This window comes from Miniopterus schreibersii (assembly GCF_964146895.1).
Source record: "Miniopterus schreibersii genome assembly, chromosome: 1".
In the NCBI taxonomy this organism is placed as follows: domain Eukaryota; kingdom Metazoa; phylum Chordata; class Mammalia; order Chiroptera; family Miniopteridae; genus Miniopterus; species Miniopterus schreibersii.
This window is the reverse complement of record NC_138101.1, coordinates 28,276,295-28,295,034: the sequence shown is the minus strand read 5'-3', so window position 1 is coordinate 28,295,034 and position 18,740 is coordinate 28,276,295. Positions and strand designations below refer to the sequence as shown.

Here is an 18,740-nt window from a genome sequence, read left to right as displayed (position 1 = left end):
TGAAGTCAATACATCAAATGTCCTCGACACTTGCTAAAGGCAGCTCACAGATTTGGCCAAAGCAAAGAGCAAAACAAGAGTTCCAAACACCTCACCAGTGCTCTGTGAGAACCTGGCTGTCCTGAGCCTGTAATAGATACAATAGAGATAGAATAGAGTTAAGACAGTGCATTGAGGGAAGACATTCCTTCTTTATTTTTTATGATCCAAACTCGGGTGCCCTATGGAATTGGAGCGGCAGAGGCAGCCACAGGACTGGGAGGAAGGTGGCCCAGCTGATGGGAGAAGAAGAGAGGAAGAGCTTGGCAGTAGGGAGAACCAAGAAAAGAGGTGGGGAGCATGCTCAGAAAGTGTGGCCGTTAGAGGCAGCTGTCCAAATGTTACTTCAGTGTGGATGTGTTATTCAGGTCACAGAAAAGGAAAGCATTTAGCATTATTTATCAAAAGTTCAACTAAATTGTACTGAAGTGTTTATAGTACCACATGGCCTGCCCTCTCTTCAGCCCTGACCTTGGTCAGATTCCTTTTTGGCACCTTGGCTGCTTTTTCTAGCCAAGCCCTACTTGGAGTTGAGCTTTGTATGTAGAGGAAGGAGGGATTGCCTTGGGCCTGGATTGCAACAAAACATTGTAAGAAAACATTGGAATTCCTAGCAGAGGGAGCATAGTTCTAACAATGTTTAGGAAAAACTGGAGACCATCTTTATGTCTACACCAAATGACAATACTTTATGACAATGCTTTCCAGGATATTTCATACATAAAATTATCACTCTCGATCTTGATTGAAAAACAAGTAATTCTATGATTATAGCTCTGCTAAGAGAGATTTGCTTCTAGAAGGGAGTACAAGAAACAACAATTAGTGCCAGAGTACGAGGCGAAAACGTACCCAAAAATCAGTGTTGTTATCATTGTCTTTTCATACACAAAACCATAGCCATTGCTCAATATCAAAATAAACTTGTCTTGCTTATTTGGTGCAGATAAAGCCATCCGCTCTCCAGACAAACCAAACAAACCCTGTTGCTCACAGCACAGTATTTTGTCTTTCCAGGCATCCTACAAGCCATTGCTGAAGCAGGTTGTGGAGGAAATATTTGATCCCGAAAGGCCAGATCCTGTTGATATTGAACACATGTCGTCAGGCCTCACTGATCTCCTTAAAACTGGATTTAGCATGTTCATGAAGGTAAAGTAGTCACAAAGAGGTCATCCTGAATGTAATGCTGTCTTTGCTGGGCGTGAAAATGCTGACACCCCCTTAACCCGTCAAGTGCCCCATAAGATACCATCCGGTATTTTGGCTCTTCTGAGACCAGTTGCAATCTTTATCTAACTTCTGGTTAAAAGCAGCCTGCCCTTCAGCCTCCTACAACTTCTTTTGATATGATCACTGGGATCTTTCTGATCAATATGTGAAGACACAGCCCTTCAGGGTAGCATATTGAAAATGTTTCTCCTCCTGGCCTGCATTTTCATTTCACATGAATCCATATACTGTTCTCTTCTTCTTAATTAGAACTTATTATGCAGGGTAATAAGTGACTCTTCTCAGTCATATGATTAGCTCACCTCAAAACCTATTTTTAAAATCTTCACCTTTTTCACCCATTCCCAAACCCCCCTCCCCTCTGACAGCTGTCACTCTCTTTTCTATGAGTCTGTCTCTTTTTTGCTTGTTAGTTCATTTTGTTCATTAGATTCCACATACAAGTGAAATCAGATGGTACTTGTCCTTCTATGACTGGCTTACTTCACTTAGCATAATGCTCTCGAGGTCCATCCATGCTGTTGAAAAGGGCAAGATTTCCTTCTTTTTCATGGCTGAGTAGTATTTCATTGTGTCAGGGTACCGCAGCTTTTTTTACCCACTCATCTACTGATGGCCACTTGGGCTGGTTCCAAATCTTGGCTATTGTAAATAATGCTGCAGTGAACATAGGGGTGCATATATTCTTTCAAATGAGGGTTTCAGTTTCTTCGGATATATTCCCAGAAGTGGAATTGCTGGGTCATAAGGCAGTTCCATTTTTAATTTTTTGAACTATCGCCATAGTGCTTTCCAAAGTGATGGCACCAATCTGCATTTTAAAATGACTTTTGTTTTGGCCCCACAGACTCCAGTTGACAAGTGCTAGAATTTCTCTGGCTAATATCCGGGATAGGTCAAAATTGTTGCACAGCCTTTGCAGCGGGGATGAAAGGAGGGGAAGTACACAGATGCGATCTATTTTTAACCCACTGTAAAGTTTCTGAATTTAAAAGGATCTAAACAAGATTACAGGCCGACTTCCCAGTCTATGCCAGGACTTCAGTTGTAATAACTCTTGGAAATAACAGAATGTTTTGCCAGCTTCAAAGCGTCTTTGAAATTGTGAATTAATCTACATAGGAGAGCTGGCCTTTCAGAGTTCAGTATATGCATATGCCAGGAAAATTGGTCTACTCTGAAGCCAGAGGACAGAAGTCAGACAGTCAGACTCTAGACTGAGCAGTTAACGGCTGGAATGGACATGCAGGTCCCCTTCCTGCTGTTCCCATTATCATCAACTTCTGTTGTAGTGAGTGGCTGATGTATTTTTTGTGTCTGTGTAGTGTGTTTGTGTGTTTTAAATAACATAGCACAGATCAGCATCTCAAAGATGTTCTGGGGCTCCTGTGTTGAGTGTAAGCCCAGGGCTGTTCAGTGGCCCTCATGATGACTAGTTCGTACAGAAACTTCCAGACTAGACATCGTCTCTGACTTTCTCCACTTGAGCACCCTATTCCTTCATCATAAGCTTGGACTTCATCCTGAAGAGAGACTAAAATAACCCATGTGGACCTCCAGGCCCTGGTCACTAGGATCTGAGGATGGCCCAGGAGGCTGTGTGTCCTTCCCCAGGCAGGCTGCTGAGTTCACAGTCTCGCCAAGGGTACACGTGGACGCTCAAACCCACCTGCACTCTGCTCAACACACTGGTTTCTCATTTGTAGAGAGGCACAGTATACATGGGAGGAGGCCCCAGCTCGCTTTTTGTCCAGTGATGTTCCACAGAAAGAACTTGTTTCTTAGCAAAAGGCTCTGTGACCAAGTGTGTTTGAGAAACACTGGGTTAAACAGAAAATTAATGCAAAATTCTTTGCTGCTGGACTTCACAGTGCCTTTAATATGCTAATTTACTTTTCAGCTCTGCAGGGCCCATATAGAATGTCTTCTGTGGGAGGACCATCCACTTCATTTCCTTTCACTGTTTCATGAACCATGAGATGTCACATTTTAAAATTACCCTTTTAAACCTGCAGAGTGTTTTCTGTAGCAGTTCCTGTGGTCAGAAACTTCGCAGTCCCAAGGTGAGCTTCACGTAGGAAGATAGTTGGGACCATCCTGGGCCAGCACTAGACTGTTGTGCTTCTCCCCATTCAAACCTCCCGAGTTGGAGATCATAAAGAAATGCTCCTGCCACTGAGACTGACCTCAGAGTGAGGTTTCCAAGTCATAGGTTTAAGAGAAAAGAATGTGTGTTCTCCAAGCAGCTGTCAGGATTCATCCCCCGGCCCCCAGCCGCTGCGCCTCTGCTCTCTGTTGCCAGGGGCATCTCATCTGTCTGCAGGGGGTGGGGAGAGTCTCAGTGCGCAGGCCAAGGAGCCTCCCATCCCAGTCCTCCAAGGGAGACCCATTCTTTTCAGTCAATGGCAGCTGGTTCTACCCACCATTCCATAGAACTTGGCAAGGAAAGTTACCTCTGGCCCAGGGTTTCAACAAAATTGGGATAAATGTAAAGAGGAATAGCCAATAGAGCTTTGAGAAATGAACTGAATTCCCAAAGAGCTCCCTTTTTGAGGTGGAGGTGCAGCCACCGGGAAAGGGTGACTCTGCTCTGCTTTAGGCCAGTGGATAGAAGGTGCAGAAGGCAGGTGGACTCTCCTGTGGCCATGGCTACTTACCAGTCTCCCTGGTCCTATTTTCCATTGTTTCTCACTTGCTACCCAAAGTTATGCAGTAGGCCTGTGCTCAGCATATATCATGGGGTCAGCTGTTCCCATATTTAAACCTCACAACAATCCTAGGAAGTAGGTTCTGTCGTTACCCCTGCTTTACCACTGGGGAAACAGGCCCAGAAAGGTTAAGCAGTAGATGTGAACTTCCAGAAGGCTGGGATTGGCTCATACTCTTCTGTTCTCAGGTGTTTTCCAAAGAGCAAAGAGGAGTTGGGACAGCAGGATTTGTCCCCAGGCCAGTCTTATTCCAAAGCCCAAGCTCTTCACCATGACATGTTTTGGCTCCAGGATGCTTTAAGCATTTCCTTGGAAGTTAACTATTCATATGTCATTAATTCTTTTCTTCATGATTACTCATTAGCACAGATATTTTCCCTCTCCAGTGCCTGTGCAGCTCATGAATAAAATCCATGCCTAGACTGGTCATCAAGGCTGGCAGAGTGAGGGAAATCTCCCAGGGCCCATCTGCTGGTACCCTGTCTGCTTTTCTGGGACTCAACCCCACAACTCATTGGCAGTGCACACGCCCCCATCCCACCCCAACCCCGCCAGGAGAAGAAATGCGTGTATTGGCATTGAATTGCCTCTACACATTACATCTCTGTATCAGCAGCCAACAGTCATTGCTTTGTTGCCACTTGCTGCCCCACTCTTTGCCCCTGGGACCTAATCCCCCACTCATGACTCACTGAGTGGGTGCTGAGCCTGAAAGAAACAAAAAGATAGAGCCTGATGAAATGAAGGCCCCATGTGGGATCCTTCCGGTGCTTAGGGAAGTTCAGAGAGTTCGAGAACTGGGAAGGGAGCTGAGCTACTAGTCTGTCCCTTCCCGGTCTCTGGACCCACATATAGTGTCACAGTGGGGTTAGCTCAGATCACCCAGAGGCAGGATCTATTGCTCTGGCATGGCTGAGGGCAGACTGAGAAACTGGGAAAGACGTGCTGGAAACAAGGCCAGCAGACATGGCCACAGGTGTGCTGTGGTGCCCCACTGCAGGTAACAGAAAGGAGACAGGGAGGGTTTTCCAGGCCCCTGGCACATGCCTCTTCAGGGCTTCATATCTCCTGTGCACACCTCTGTGGCTTCGTGCATACGTTGTTTTATAGTGATGCATGTTAGATATCTTTTCCCAAGCTTTGTTTTCTAACTGCAGAGTAGGACTCAAGATATCAATTCAGTGGATTGTAATCAGTATTTTTTAATGAAAAAAAGAATAGAGCAGACTAGCGAGGTAAAACCTCGCATCTAGCAAGGCGACCCCAAACAACCCAGTGCATACATACACACGTATGACTTTAATGTGTCTCTTGCACAATCAAAAGAATGGAAGCTGTGGCTAGGAGAATGGAGGGCTGATCTAGGTCTTTTTTCTGCATCCACCACACGTGGGGCCAAGTGCCAGGCTGGCTTTACACACAGCAGGCATTTGCTGAAGGTCAGGAGGGTGGTCCCCGTCGCCAGTTAGAGTCATTGGTTCCTCGTTCCAACTTTCTGCCCTTAAGCCAAAAGCTACATTTCAACAACTTCACAGGGGGTAGGAGGTAGCAGCCCAATCAGTCAACTCCAGTGACCCTCAAAGGAATCCCTGACCCTCTTTTTTAGCTGCTGCCAAGCTAGGCGAAGCTGGTCATTGTTTTGTCATTACGTAACCCCAGAGAAGCAGCACCGCTTGCTCCCGCGCACCACTGCGCTCCCAGGTGTGCGGAGGAGTCGGACGCCGGACTCCACCTCTGTCAAAGAAACCTGGTGATCTCCGCTCCTGTCCACACGCAGTGTGCAGATCTTTTTCTAACTTCTTTGTCTCTAGAGAACAGAACGGAAGCAAAGGGGCTGATTGTGCAGTATGAGAACTCAAAGGAATCAAGAAGAGATATGTCCTAACAGGTGGTTGGGTAGCAGGATGGGAGTTCTGGGGGGAGATTTGAGGACCTCTTTTCTGTTTAACATCTGTAATATTTTTGTTTGATTTTGTAAATAATAGAAGGCCATCTAGTATATGTTTCCTAACAGCAGTCACTTTATTCTACTGTTTATATCTACTTACAGAGGGCAATAGAGATTTGTGATAAAACATGTAGGTCAGACTGTCTGGTTAGAACAAGCTCCACCACTTACTAGCTGTTTGACATGGGTGCATCGCTAGACCTCTCTGGGCCTAAGTGTCCTCATCTGTGAAATGGGGACAGTAGTAGTGCCTACTGTGTAGGGCTGTTATGAGAATTAAACGAGTTAATTCCTACAGGGCACTCAGAACAGTGCCTTGCCTACAGTAAGTTCTGGTAAAGTATTTTCTATTTTCACTTTTACCAGTCTGTGATCCTGGCCAGACTGTGACTCTTGAGAAAAGTCTGCCTTTCGTATCTTTGTGTCCCTGTGCAGAGCCAATACGTGGGCATTTGGTGCATACAGACTAACTGCTGAATGTACAAGTGACTTAAATAGGCAGAGAACAGACACCCAGGAGTTTCCTATTTCACTATTGATGTGCTGTTGCCAGAGAGATGCAGAGCTCTGAGTCTTCTTTCTGTTGTGTGGCTGGGAAACCATATTTATAAGGCTGCAATGTGCTTCTCCAGGCCCCCTGTCTTCTCCAGCATGTGTCCAACCTGTTGATATCCCCAGTCTCAGGGTACATAACTGTCCCTCCTAGAGCAAGCTATAGGGAGCTGGTGAGATTCTGTGCATGTACCGTGGCAGGACAGTTTCAGGGAATAGAGGCGAGCAGGACCAGACCCGGGCCACCCAGGATGCACACTCTGCCCGGAACACTCTAGAGGCATGGGCTCCATGTGCTGGGAGAGAGCAAGTGCTCGGCCCCACAGGTGTTCCCTGCTGCTCCTCACAGCCTCCCCGCTATAGGGGACCGGAGGCCACCACCCCAGACACTTGGAAATGGCTCGCAGAAATCAGTCTCATTCATGTAAATGTTTGCAGCCAGTGAAAGTTAAGAAAAATGCCTATGAGTCTAAGATTCTCTACATCAAATACATCTTCTGTGAGAGGGAAGTCAAAGCAGCTGGATTTTGCCCTTACTAAAGTCAAAACCTTGTTTGCATCATCCTGCAACTTGCTAAAATCACTTTCTTTATTTATATTGCTATAGCATGCTTTTCTGTCTACGTCAGACTGTCCAGAGAAGCCTTCATCCCCACCTGTTCTGGTTATCTATTACTACATAAGAAGCTGTCTTCAAACAATACTGATCAGTTATTTTGTTCATGAAGCTGTACTCTGGGCAGAGCTCAGGAGGGAGGGACTCATCTCCAAGAAGGCACATTCCCAAGTTGATGCTGACTATTGGCTGGTAGCCCATCCCAGCTTGTGAGCTAAGGGACTCAGTTCCTCCCCACACAGCCTCTCCACATGGTCCTCACACCATGGCAGCTGTGTTCCAAGGACGAGCATCCTGAGAGAGCCAGGTGGACCCCTCAGCAGTCACACAGCATTTCTCCCACAGCACTCCTCTTGCCCACGCAGTCACAGATGCCCAAGCAGGGTCAAAGGGAGGGGACATGCTCTTTCCTCTTGAGATGGGAGCAAGAGAATGAGGAGCAGAGAATATTGTGTGGCCACTTTTGGAAAATACAATATAAACTACACCTAAATATACATTTGACTGTCCAGCTCAACAAGGACAGCATTTGGCTGAGTCTAAGAGTTTTCCTTCCAATCTAGAGGATGGAAAATTCACTTACACTTCTGGCCTGGTTTCAAAATAAGTTAGCCCCAAAAGGCTTTGATAATAAAAGTCCTGCTTGCTGTTTGCCCATTTTTAAATAATTTAATCTCAAAAAACAAACCAAAAAAAAAACACAAAAAACACGTGGCAGAGGAGTGATAAGAAATGGAGCTGCAGGACCTTCCTCTCCCAAGTTCACTCCATGGAGCCCTGTAAGGCAAAGCCAAGCCTGGGAGAAGAGCAAGCGTGCCCACGAGATCAATCTTCATGCATGTCTGAGAAAGTGTTTCAAGTCGGTTGAATGTGCTCCTCAACCAGAGGGGAGGCTGTGGTTCGCCACATAAAGCTGTCGGCTTCAAAGGGCAGTGCCCTGGGGGAGGGGATATCAAACTGGAGAGAAGCAGCTCTGGCAGAACCTTCTCTCCAAACGCTTGTTCACGGAGCACCTTGATCTCCTTAGAGGAAAACTTGATAGCGATCTAATAAATAAATGGAAACATACCTCCCCCCTTCACTACAACTTTAATTTAATTTAAAACTAGCATGTCTAATAGGCAGTGCTTTTAAAATGCGTTTCTGGAATTTGTGGTTTGGATTTCAGTCTCCTGAAAATAATATATTTTATATCTACTCCATGTGTTTGGACCCCAACTTGTTTTGACTAAAGGACAGGATTTGTCAAGATGTTTTCTCTGCAGGAATTGGAGTGAGGAGGGTGGTTATATCTGAAAATTGCATGAGGCCATTTTATTTCTTTTTTATGTGTATTTTTAAGAAGTTTTGTTGTTGTTCCATTTCTTATGTGGCCATGCTTAATTGGGGAAAAATAAAAGATTTATGAAAAAGAGTCCAAGAAAACCCAGTACTTGCCTCTGGGCCCTTAATTTGGGTTAGTATAAGAGCTCCATTGCCTTGAGTGGCAATAGAAAAAGGCCCAAAAGGAAAGACAGAACAACTGCTCAGGCAGGCCCTAAAAAGCTAGTGGTACAGAGAGGGTGAGAACTCAGTCTCTTCCAGTTGCAATTAAAATGCCAACAAATTGCACTAGCTTAAAGAAAGGATCATTTGTTGTGAGGGCCGAAGAATGTTCCAGGGAACCCAAGGGTAGCAATGCAGTGGGCCCTCAAGAAGGACTGGGACTGAGAAATGGAAAGCCATCAGGAAACCAGATGGTTCTTTAAGACTTGCTCCAGCCTGCAGAAGATGCTGAGAACAGTGCCCAGCACACTGTAGGCGCTCAATAAATATTAGTTGAGTGAGTGACTAGAGAGCTATGCCACACTTCTGGTTCTTACAAGCTCAGCTTTGATTCAGCCTTGTCTATCTTAGGTCAAGTTTTCATTCCCAGGGAAGGATCTCGAGTTGCCCCCGCTGGGTCAGAGATCCATTCTTGGACCATTATTCAACCATGGTTGAGGGGCAGGATCACGATGTAACTACATGGCTGCCAGCAGCCCACCCCATAACCATGGGAATCAGGGAGACTGTTCAGATATGGGTTGGAAAGATCTGCAGAAGCATCTACAGCAGGCGTGACGTATGCTGTGGGGATGAAGGGCAAAAGTCACGCTCGTCAGGTGAAATTTGACGTCAGATCCTTGGACTGTGAGAACTGGACATGCCTAGGGGTCATCTGGTCCAGCTCCTTATTATTGACACAAGAAAAACAAGAGATGAACTGTTGGCTTAGGTCAGTTACACTTAATGGTATTTCTGACAAGAGGAAACCATCTCAGCGTCTGGTGTTTGTTGACACCAGTACAGTGTGGTAGGGAGATGGACAAGAAGATGAGGGGGGCAGGGAGCAGAGATAGGTGGGGGGCCCGAGGGCTGCGAGGGCCCAGAGAAGGAAGAGCCAAGTCCCTGGTCAGAAGGCTGCTCAGAGGAGATCAGTGTGGTCAGAGCAGCAGGATTTAGGAACCAAGTGACAACACACCGCGCTGCGTGGAAGGAATTACAGGCGGTTCTAAATGGCTGGAGCTGTTTTCCGCTCCTGGAGGGAATGGGAGCATTTAAAGACAGAGATAAGCGGAAGCGTCACAAAGGGCCAGAGCGTAGAAATTTGACCAAAAACTGAGGCACCACTGAATGAGTTTTAGGGTCAAGTAACCAGTTTATATTTTGTAAAGCTCGCCCTGGCAGCCGTGAGGGGGCATGAGGCCAGCCGGGCATGGGCTGGGCAGGGAAGGTGAGATGAGAGTGGCTCTGGGGGCGGCTGGGGAAGAGGGTGGAGCTGGAGTGCTGCTGGATCCCGCAGCCAGGTGCTCATCGGATGTGAGAGCAAATGAGAGAACAAATTCCCTCTTTAAGCCTCACTTGTCTCTGTCACGTGGAGCCGCTGCCTGCTTCACAGATTCCAAGGATTGCATAAAGTAATGCTTTCCACCCCCGCTTTATTTCCCGCCATAGCACTTACCACCTTTCTTGTTACCCATTTACTTACTGATTTTCATCATTCTCCCCCAACTAAAATGTCAGTTCTACAACAGCAGGGATTCCTGTCTGGTTGTTCATTGCTCAATCCCCGATGTCTAGAGAAGTGCCTGGCTCGTCGTAGTTGCACAAGGGACAGCTGTGGAACGGACCCGCGAGTAAGTGGAAAAGCACAGCACTGCACAGGAAGTATTCAGTGGCAGTGGCACTGCTCTCACTAATTCCTGTTGGGAGAAAAGCATCCCCGAGCCGTCTTCAGAGTCAGCGTGGCTGTTCCCGGGGCCTTGTGCCCTTCGCGCCCAAGCTTCTGGTGCGCTTTCCCGCCCGCTGCTGAAGAACACGGACCTGACCCTTGCTGTGCTGGAGAGAAGTGAGTCACACGTGAAGAGAAACTGAATGGAAGCGAGTTGGCAGCAGGATTCCCAGAGCTCCTAGAGAGCTCCAGAAAAACGGAAGCAGCGGAAACTCACTCATGGAAGCCGACCAGGACATCAAAGAGCGCCCTGGGGCCCACAGCTGCAGAGGAGGGTTTGGCAGCCTCTGCTTCAAAGGCTGGAGGGATGGTGGGAAGAAACACTTATCTGACCAGAACTGAGGTCTTAAAGTCACAGCCAGCAAAAGTTTGGAAAATGAAAAAAAGAGCAGAGGGCCCGACTTGCTTTATTAATCTATGCGTTTGTAATGGCAGTAATCTCCAAAGTGCCCTGTGCCATGAGCTCACATACAAATGAACGGGACTCAGCCGTGTGCGTGTGTGTGTGGCGCATTTAAGACTTGTGTCATTTTGATGGAAGAGACCCCACTGCCCAATCGCCTGCTAACTTGACATGTTCTAAAAGGAAAGTCTGGTATCAAAACATAAATCTAAACAGAAACCAAAATAGCAAACAGCAACAGGCATTAATCAGACTAGTCTCTTTGTACCAAAACCCACATTCCCTCTACTCCCTGGCCCCAGGGTACTGTTCTTCGTTGTTGCTGTTCATTTCTTTTTTCCTTTTCATCTTTTAGAACATCCTTCCAAGAGCCTCGCAGTGCACTTCAGAGCCCAGACTCTCTTATGGAAAGCATATGTCTTTGGGAACATACTGTTCACTTGAAGTTCTGCCGCCAGTTTTATTTCTGTCCCAGGGTTAAGTGAGGAACAACAATTGTTTGTAGGGCTGGAAGTAGCTTCGGGTCAGTGAGCCAGGAAGAACCGTACATAAAGCAAAGAGAGTTTCTAAAAGACCTCTAAGAAAAGAGGAGCATCTCCAGTTAACCTGTGGGTCTCATTCATTCATGCATTGGCGTTGTTTATGCAACATTTGTTGAAAGTTTACCATAAACGGTCTATGCTCAGAGCCAAAAAATACCAAAGTAAATATGATCAGTTTCTACTCTCTCGTACTTTACGATCTAGGATTGGAGACAGGCAAGTATATCAAAGCAGCAATCCAGTATGACAAAGCCAAGGCAGAGGTATCTGTCAGATTTAGGTCATGGGCAGGAGTTGAGAGATAGTTAGGGAGAGGGTGCTTTTTAACCGCAACCGAGGTGCATGCCCTTGACTGGGAATCGAGCCCGAGAACCTTCAGTCTGAGGGCAGATGCTCTAACCACTGAGCCAAACAGGCCAGGGCTAGAGAGGGTGCTTTTTAAAGAGAGTAGGAGGGAAGGAGAAAGAGATAAAGAAGAGGAGGCGAGAGTAGTTTAAGAGGAAACCACGTGTGCTACATAAAACAGTATGATGCAGGTGATATTCAAATTCTTTAACAACTAGAACATCGTGGGCAAGGAGAGTCCAAAACCCACCAATGGTCCCAACCAATGCCTGTGGACTGCACATCTTTCCTATTAATATGGAAAAATCTCGGGGTATAGTTGAGTGAAAAAAGCCAGGTACAATGTTGAGTGTTAGAAATCAAGATGTTCGTTACCCTTGGTGAGGGAAAGACAGGAGGGGGCCATAGAGGGTCTCCAGGGTCCAGGCTTTCTGTTTCTTGATCTGGGTGTGATCACATAGGTTTGAATACTTTGAAAATAAATCGACGTGAACACTTGTGATAAATGCTCTTTTCAGTACAGATGTTTAGTAAAGTGTCTTATGTTTGACAAAATGTTCCAACGCAAATAAACAAACAAATACCATGCATTTAGGCAAGTCTCAATTTATCGTGAATGGCTCTAGCAAACAGTGTATGTGGAGGAGATAAAAATACAGACATAAAGCAAAGCCACGTTATAAGAGCCTTACACACTGAATTAAGGAGTTTGAACTTTATTCTCAGAACTCTGAGACTCTTTGGAGAGAACGTGAGCATGTGTTGGAGACGAGGGGTGTTAGACTGTGGCCTCCAGACTTTGGCCTCTGGTTCCACGAGTTAGTCACTGTGTCACTGTGTGTAAACTTCAAGCTCTTCATCTGCAAAATACACTAATGACTGTTTGCCTCCTAAGGATGTTTTGAGAGTTGAATAAGATAATACACCAAAATGTTTAGTATAGTGGGCACTATATTCAGTGATGAATATTTGCATTTTAGAAAACTTCCTCAAGCGGGAATGAGAAGGGATGGGGGTGGCCAGACCAGGGGCAGAGAGATGAGGTGGAAGGCTGTGGCAGTAATCTCCCGAGGAAGGACTGGGGGCCTGACCAGACAGGGGCACTGTAAGTCGGGAGAGATCATTAAATCTGAGAGGGCAGAGTAAACAGGACTTGGTCTGGGAGATGAAAGAGACAGCGAAGTCTTCCATGATTCTCAGGTACCCGGCTCAGGTGACTGTGAAGGTGGTGATGCTGATAGAAAGTCAAGAGGAGGAACAGACTGGGGGGAAGGTGAGGGATCCTGGGAGGCATCCAGGAACTCAAGAGAGAGGTTTGAGATAAAGACAGAGATTTGGGAAATAATATAAAAGATTGTTGAAAGTATATAAGTAGATGAGGTCTGTCACGGGTGATATATCAAGTGAAAAGAGCAAGGGGCCAAAGATGGAGCCCTAAGCAGCATCATTTAAAGGGGCAGACTGAAAGAAAAAAGGAACCTATGAAGAAATTTGAGAAGAAACCATTGGAAAGGTAGAAGGAACAACCATGAGTGCTGTTATGGTAGCCAAGAAGGATGTCCTCAACTGTAACAAATGCCACAGAAATGGCCAATTAAATGAAGACAGCGTGTCCGTTGACTCCTACGTTTGATGGCCATTGGTGACTTCAGTGAGAGCCATCCAGGGGACACTGGGACAAAAGCAGGATTGTCATGGGGGTATGGTAGGTGGATTAGAAGAAAGAAGTCACCAAGTACAGTCAAGGGAAAGGAGGGCTACAGGTCAGGAAGCTAGAGGGGCAAGGAGTGACAGTCTTTCTCTAAAGATCAGAGAGTTTCCTAACTTTTTTCAGTGTTTCTTCACCATCACCGATTTTGGAAAAATTTAGAGCCCTCCCTCCCTCCCTCCCTCCCTCCCTCCCTCCCTCCCTCCCTCCCTCCCTCCCTCCCTCCCTCCCTCCCTCCCTCCCTCCCTCCCTTCCCATCCTGAATTTCCTCTCCAGAAGCCAGGGAGTAACTTATGTAACTGGGAGCACTTAACATATTACCTTTTTGAGTGTTTTTAAACTAAATTGAAAAGTGGGTATATTCAAGGGCAGTAGCCAGAAGAACCCAACTGAGAAAGGAGTTGGAGCAGGGGAAGAGAAAGGGTGTCCTGTCAGCCTGCTATCCTGCCCTGCTGTTCCCAGGGACTTTCCAATGGCCGCAGCAGGGCTTTGTGCATTAGCAAGTGTGAATTAGTGAATACACTCACCACCTGTTTCTCCCACCTCTGGCTTTAGTGGCCATGGCAGCAGCCAGCAGCATCCTCCTGCAGTGACTCCATGCTCCCCGTGTCCGGCTGCTCCACCCAGCTGGCGACTGCTTGCCTCCAGCACTCAGCTCACACCCCTGCTCCTTCTCCCACTACCAACCAACTGTGGTTTCCAGATGGGGCTCAAACACACTGTCTTTAGGAACCCCCTCTTGCCCCCTTCAATTAGTCACTAAGTCAATGTGTTATTTGTTTTGCATTTCCTGAGGGGTTCCTGGGAGTCATTCTCATTTTAGTTTACAATACTTTAGCTCATTGGTGAAATTGGTGGCAGCAGGAGGAATTCTCCACAGCCCCTGGTGGAGTGCTCCATGTCGAGTAAGTCCTCGGCAAGGCTGGTTTGCAGGAGATAACAGGGTGAGGCCTGTGCTAGATTGTAAGTTCCTCAAGGGTAGGCAGCCAGTCTCATCTTTTCACACCCTTCACCACCACCTCCCTAGGGCTTTGACTACTTATCAGTTCCACAAACACTTATTGAGCACCTACTATGTGCCAGAAAGTGCACTAGGTAAGCTGGAAATTCTACTGGGAGGGGCAGGTAAAGTCCCCATCTTGTGGAGTTTATGTTCTAATAGAGGAGACAGCCAACAAGGAAATAAACTAACAGATTAACCCCAGGCTGTGGCAGGTGCTTCCTAGGAAATAAGCAGAGCTGTGTAACATAGAAGGGGCACGTTTATGCTGAGAACTGAAGATCTATAAGGAAGGAATAAGTTGCCTCTCAGTTTTCTCTTCTTATTTAATAACCCTCACTCCTTAAGCTTTTCTTTCAATAAAATGTTTATTTGAAGGGATGTAATAAGGTGACATGTTATGCGTTTTCCTGGTCCATGGGTTCACAAAGACCTGACACATCTGATCACTGACAGATCATAATCTCTCCAAGGGTCATTCATCTCACCTGCTTTATGGGGTAGCAGCCCTGGGACCCCACGGATCTGGTGGAGAGAGCACCCTGCTGCACAGAGCCTGGCGCCGATGCCTGTCTGACGCTGGTGGTGGTTTGTTTCGCAGGTGAGCCGGCCTCATCCCAGCGACCACCCTCTCCTGATCCTCTTCGTGGTCGGCGGAGTCACAGTCTCTGAGGCAAAAATGATCAAAGACCTTGTGCCGTCTCTGAAACCAGGAGCCCAGGTATGAGTCCTAGAGTCCTCGGTGATGCGATGCGAGTCCTGGGGCAGGAGTGGGAAGGGCGGCGCGGGCCCTTCTTCGGGCTTCCCAGCGTTCCCATCCCCATCCCGGCTTCGTCTGTCCCACCTGCTCCTTCCCATGTCATATTCTCCTTCTGCCTGCCCCAGGCCAGCCATCCCCCTGGTGGGAGTAAAGGAAAGAAGGCTCTCCTTTTCCAGTCCTCTCCTGCCTCTGGGCTCCAAGGGCAATATGCTAGTGTCCCTGTTCCTGATTCCTGCATATGTTCTCCAGTATCCAGTCAGTGCTGAATTACTCAAGAGTTTTCACTGTTTTTCAGGCCTCAGATAATTGAGAGTAACTCCCAGGACCACCTCCCCACTATGGCAGGTAGAGGACCCAGCTGGAGGAGTTGGGAAAGGCCCATTGTCAAGACAAGGATGAGTGTAGAATTTTCTCCTCTATAGCCTCCTGTCGGGTCGCATTTCACTCCCCAAATAAGTGGCCTGGTGGTTAAGAACACAGATCTCTTGATTTTACAGACCTGACTTTGAGCCTTAGCCTTTTAATAGCCAGGTGATCTAGGAGCGAAAGGCCTTCCGTTTCTTCATTTAGGAACCGGCTGGGGTGGCTGTGAATCTTAAATCAGGTAAGTGGAGAGAATGTGCTGCTTAGCACAGTGCCTGGTACATCTCCCTCAATAAGTGGTGGCTGCAGTTATTATCAGCCACTTCTGAGGAGTCACCACCCTGCTCCGCAGGAGGGGCTGAGGCTTGGGCAGGAGGCCGTGGGAAACCAAAGAGAGAGGCTCCAGGACAGGAGAGCCCCTGCCTTCGGAGCTCTGATCTGGCCAGGAAGCAGAGCCTATAACCCAGTAAGATGAAAAATACTGCCTTAGCGGGTCCTCAAAACAGATCCCAAGACGGAGACGTGAGAGCAGGTGGTTTACTTCGGAGGTGACCCCAAGAAGCAGAAGTGAGGGCATCAGAAAAGAGAAACAGCAGAGGGGGAAAAACCAGAAAAGGGGCCTCACTGAGGCAGTTGCTACTGTGCATCAAGGCACGGTCCTCTGGGGCCCCAGGAGCCAGGGTTACCTTCCTCAGCATGGTCCCGCTGGAAAACGGAGTCTGGGGCATCGTCTCATAGACTCTCTTCCCACCCCACCCCCAGTTGTGACTCGCCTCTGGGGCCTTCAGCTTTGGGCCACCTCTGCATACAGCTGAGAAACTATTCATGGTTTGGAGAAAGCAAAACAGAGAGGGCATCTGGTGCTTCAGGTGGGACACTGGCTCGTGCAGGAAACTGTTCACAGCTGCACAGAAGCCAGGTGGGACTCCTGGCTCCACAGGTGCCGCTGTCTTTGTCTCCCACCTCCGTCCACTACTGAAATTCCACCAGCTATGACCACGATGGGTGAGAGCAACAGCAGCCAGGCAAGAGTGCCCTCGATCTTGCCTTCTGTGAGGTCCTACTTCTTGTTCCAGGCCTTTCCTGCATCTCTGCAGGCATCCAAAATCTGTACTTTGCACCAGGCTGCTAGCTCACTGCTTGCTGGACTGGTCTCCTCAAGCAAACACGAACTCCTTGAGGACAAAGGCTTGGCTTCCCAGGCCTGCGCACATGGCAGAAGCTCCACAGCCTTGTGGTCTGATGACATGATTGGCTACAGGAGACCTGGGTTGGTGTTGTTGGCATGGGCCACCTGGTGAGGTAGAGAAGGCCTGGTCCCTGTTGTTCTCCAGACACCCAACTGAGAGATGGGACCCGGGTATCTAGGGAGCCACAGCAGATTCCTGAGCAGGGGAGTGATCACTCATTGGCTGTGACTATCACCTGTCATGGTCATAGCTGGTACAAGTTCTGATAAAGTGGTAAATTCTGCCTTGTTTAACACCCTCTCTGTCAAGAGCAGTGTTAAGGATCTCTTTAGTGAGCAATTGCCTTTTCAGCAAGACTTTTTTTTTTTTTAAATCAGAAAGCACACTTCTCACTATCCCTAGCACAGCGAACCAAATTCTTAGCTCTCCAGAACAGTCATGCATTGTAACAGCCTGACAGACATGTTAATCCCCACTCAAAGGATAAAATGCAGGCGTTTTCAAAGCCAAGTGACCTGAGTTTGACAATGAAACCAAAATCTGCGGTGGCTCTACTGCCATCTGACCCTGTGCCCTGTCATCTGCACAGTGAGTCTCTCAAAGAATTTGGTACTTAAGGAGCAGCCTTGGCTGCTGTTTGTCCTGTGTGCAGAGTTCCCTGAAGAGTTCACAGGCCATAGGAAGATTCCAAGGAGGAGTTCTTGATCGTGCCCTCCTCTCCAAGGGTTTGAAAGGAGCTGGGTTACCTGGATATTTGCTGGGTGACACCTGTGGAGGCAGCTCTCCCTTTCTCAGAGCTCGACGGACTCACAGCTGCCCTGGCCCTGCCACTGACTCTGCCCAGACCTGGGGCCTGAGCTGCTACTTGCTGTTATAGACCAGCACACACTAGAGCCAGTCTCTGCTTAGACTCACTGCCATTGGAGTGTGTGTGTGAACTAACTGAGTCTAAGCACCAGCAGACTCTCAAAGACATGACTGGCAACCAAGAGAGTAACTCTGACTTGGCCGTCGATATAAACAGTGACAATATACATATCTAATAGTTCCTTCTATGTTTAATATTCAGCCTATGTATGAACATCCCCAGTGACAAGGATCCATCCCTCCCAGGGCAGGCTCCTTGAGTCTCGCAGGGCTTCATTGTTATGACTGTGGTTCCTCCTCTAGACGAGTCCAAATTGGCCTCAGAGCTCTCACTCATCAGGGCAGGGTCTAGCTCTTGGGCTACCCTGAATTTACAGGACAATCAGGCTCATCCCTCTTCCCCCAGGCCTGCTCTTCTCCAAACTGAGCATCCTTGATTTGTACAGCCACCCCGGCCCAGCCCGTGACTTGGAGCCCTTACTGTCGTGGTGGCTCTCCTTGGCCCCAGTGCCTCTCTCACACTCAGCTGGACCTGAGAGCCATGCGCTGGGGTGGCCTGGTCAGTGCAGAGGCAGGTGGGGCCACCCCCTCCTCTCCCCACCACGGCCTACGAGGCCCTGCAGGATCTCACCCAGCCTCCCTTTGGGCCTTCTTTTCCTGCCTCTCTTCTGCTTGCCTACTCCCTTCCAGCCTCATGACTTCGTACTTCTTACTATTTTATTCCCAGCCCCTCAAACAGGATCTGGCGCTGGGTGTCATGACTGTACATTGGATGTCAGACACTGAACTCTAGAAACTTTACTTGTATTATTGTAGCATAGATAAGAAGTGGCTTTTCTGGAGGCTACACGAGCTCCTCGATTCATACTGAGAAGACAGCTAAAACCGCTGCCTTTTGTATCAATTGCTATTCACCCACGTCTCCCCTATTCAATATCTACATGGGTGAGCTTGGATTGTAAGTGCAGAACTGATAGTCATGTCTATTAAATTGGACTGGCTGATTATTCATACTCTGTGCCAGGCACTGGTCTCTGTGCTGAAGATGGAGCCGTGACCAAGCCAGACACAGTCCTGCTTCCACAGAACTCACGCTCTAATAGTGAGTGAAGGGCATTAAACAGATAAGTGTACCAAGAGCACACAGGTGCTGAGCTGGGAATAACCAGCGGGGAGGTTCCTTCGGAGGCATGGGCTCCCCACGGAGGCATTC

General features: G+C 47.8%; 1 protein-coding gene across 1 annotated transcript in view; it reads left to right on the top strand.

Moving 5' to 3' along the window:
* The window catches only part of SCFD2 (sec1 family domain containing 2), a 287,290-nt gene that overhangs the window by 257,657 nt on the left and 10,893 nt on the right, over positions 1-18,740 (top strand). Inside the window, exons 7-8 of the mRNA XM_081158799.1 lie at positions 1,057-1,191; positions 14,949-15,068. Of these exons, the coding sequence (XP_081014925.1) occupies positions 1,057-1,191; positions 14,949-15,068 (255 nt within the window). The remainder of the gene's footprint in view (positions 1-1,056; positions 1,192-14,948; positions 15,069-18,740) is intronic.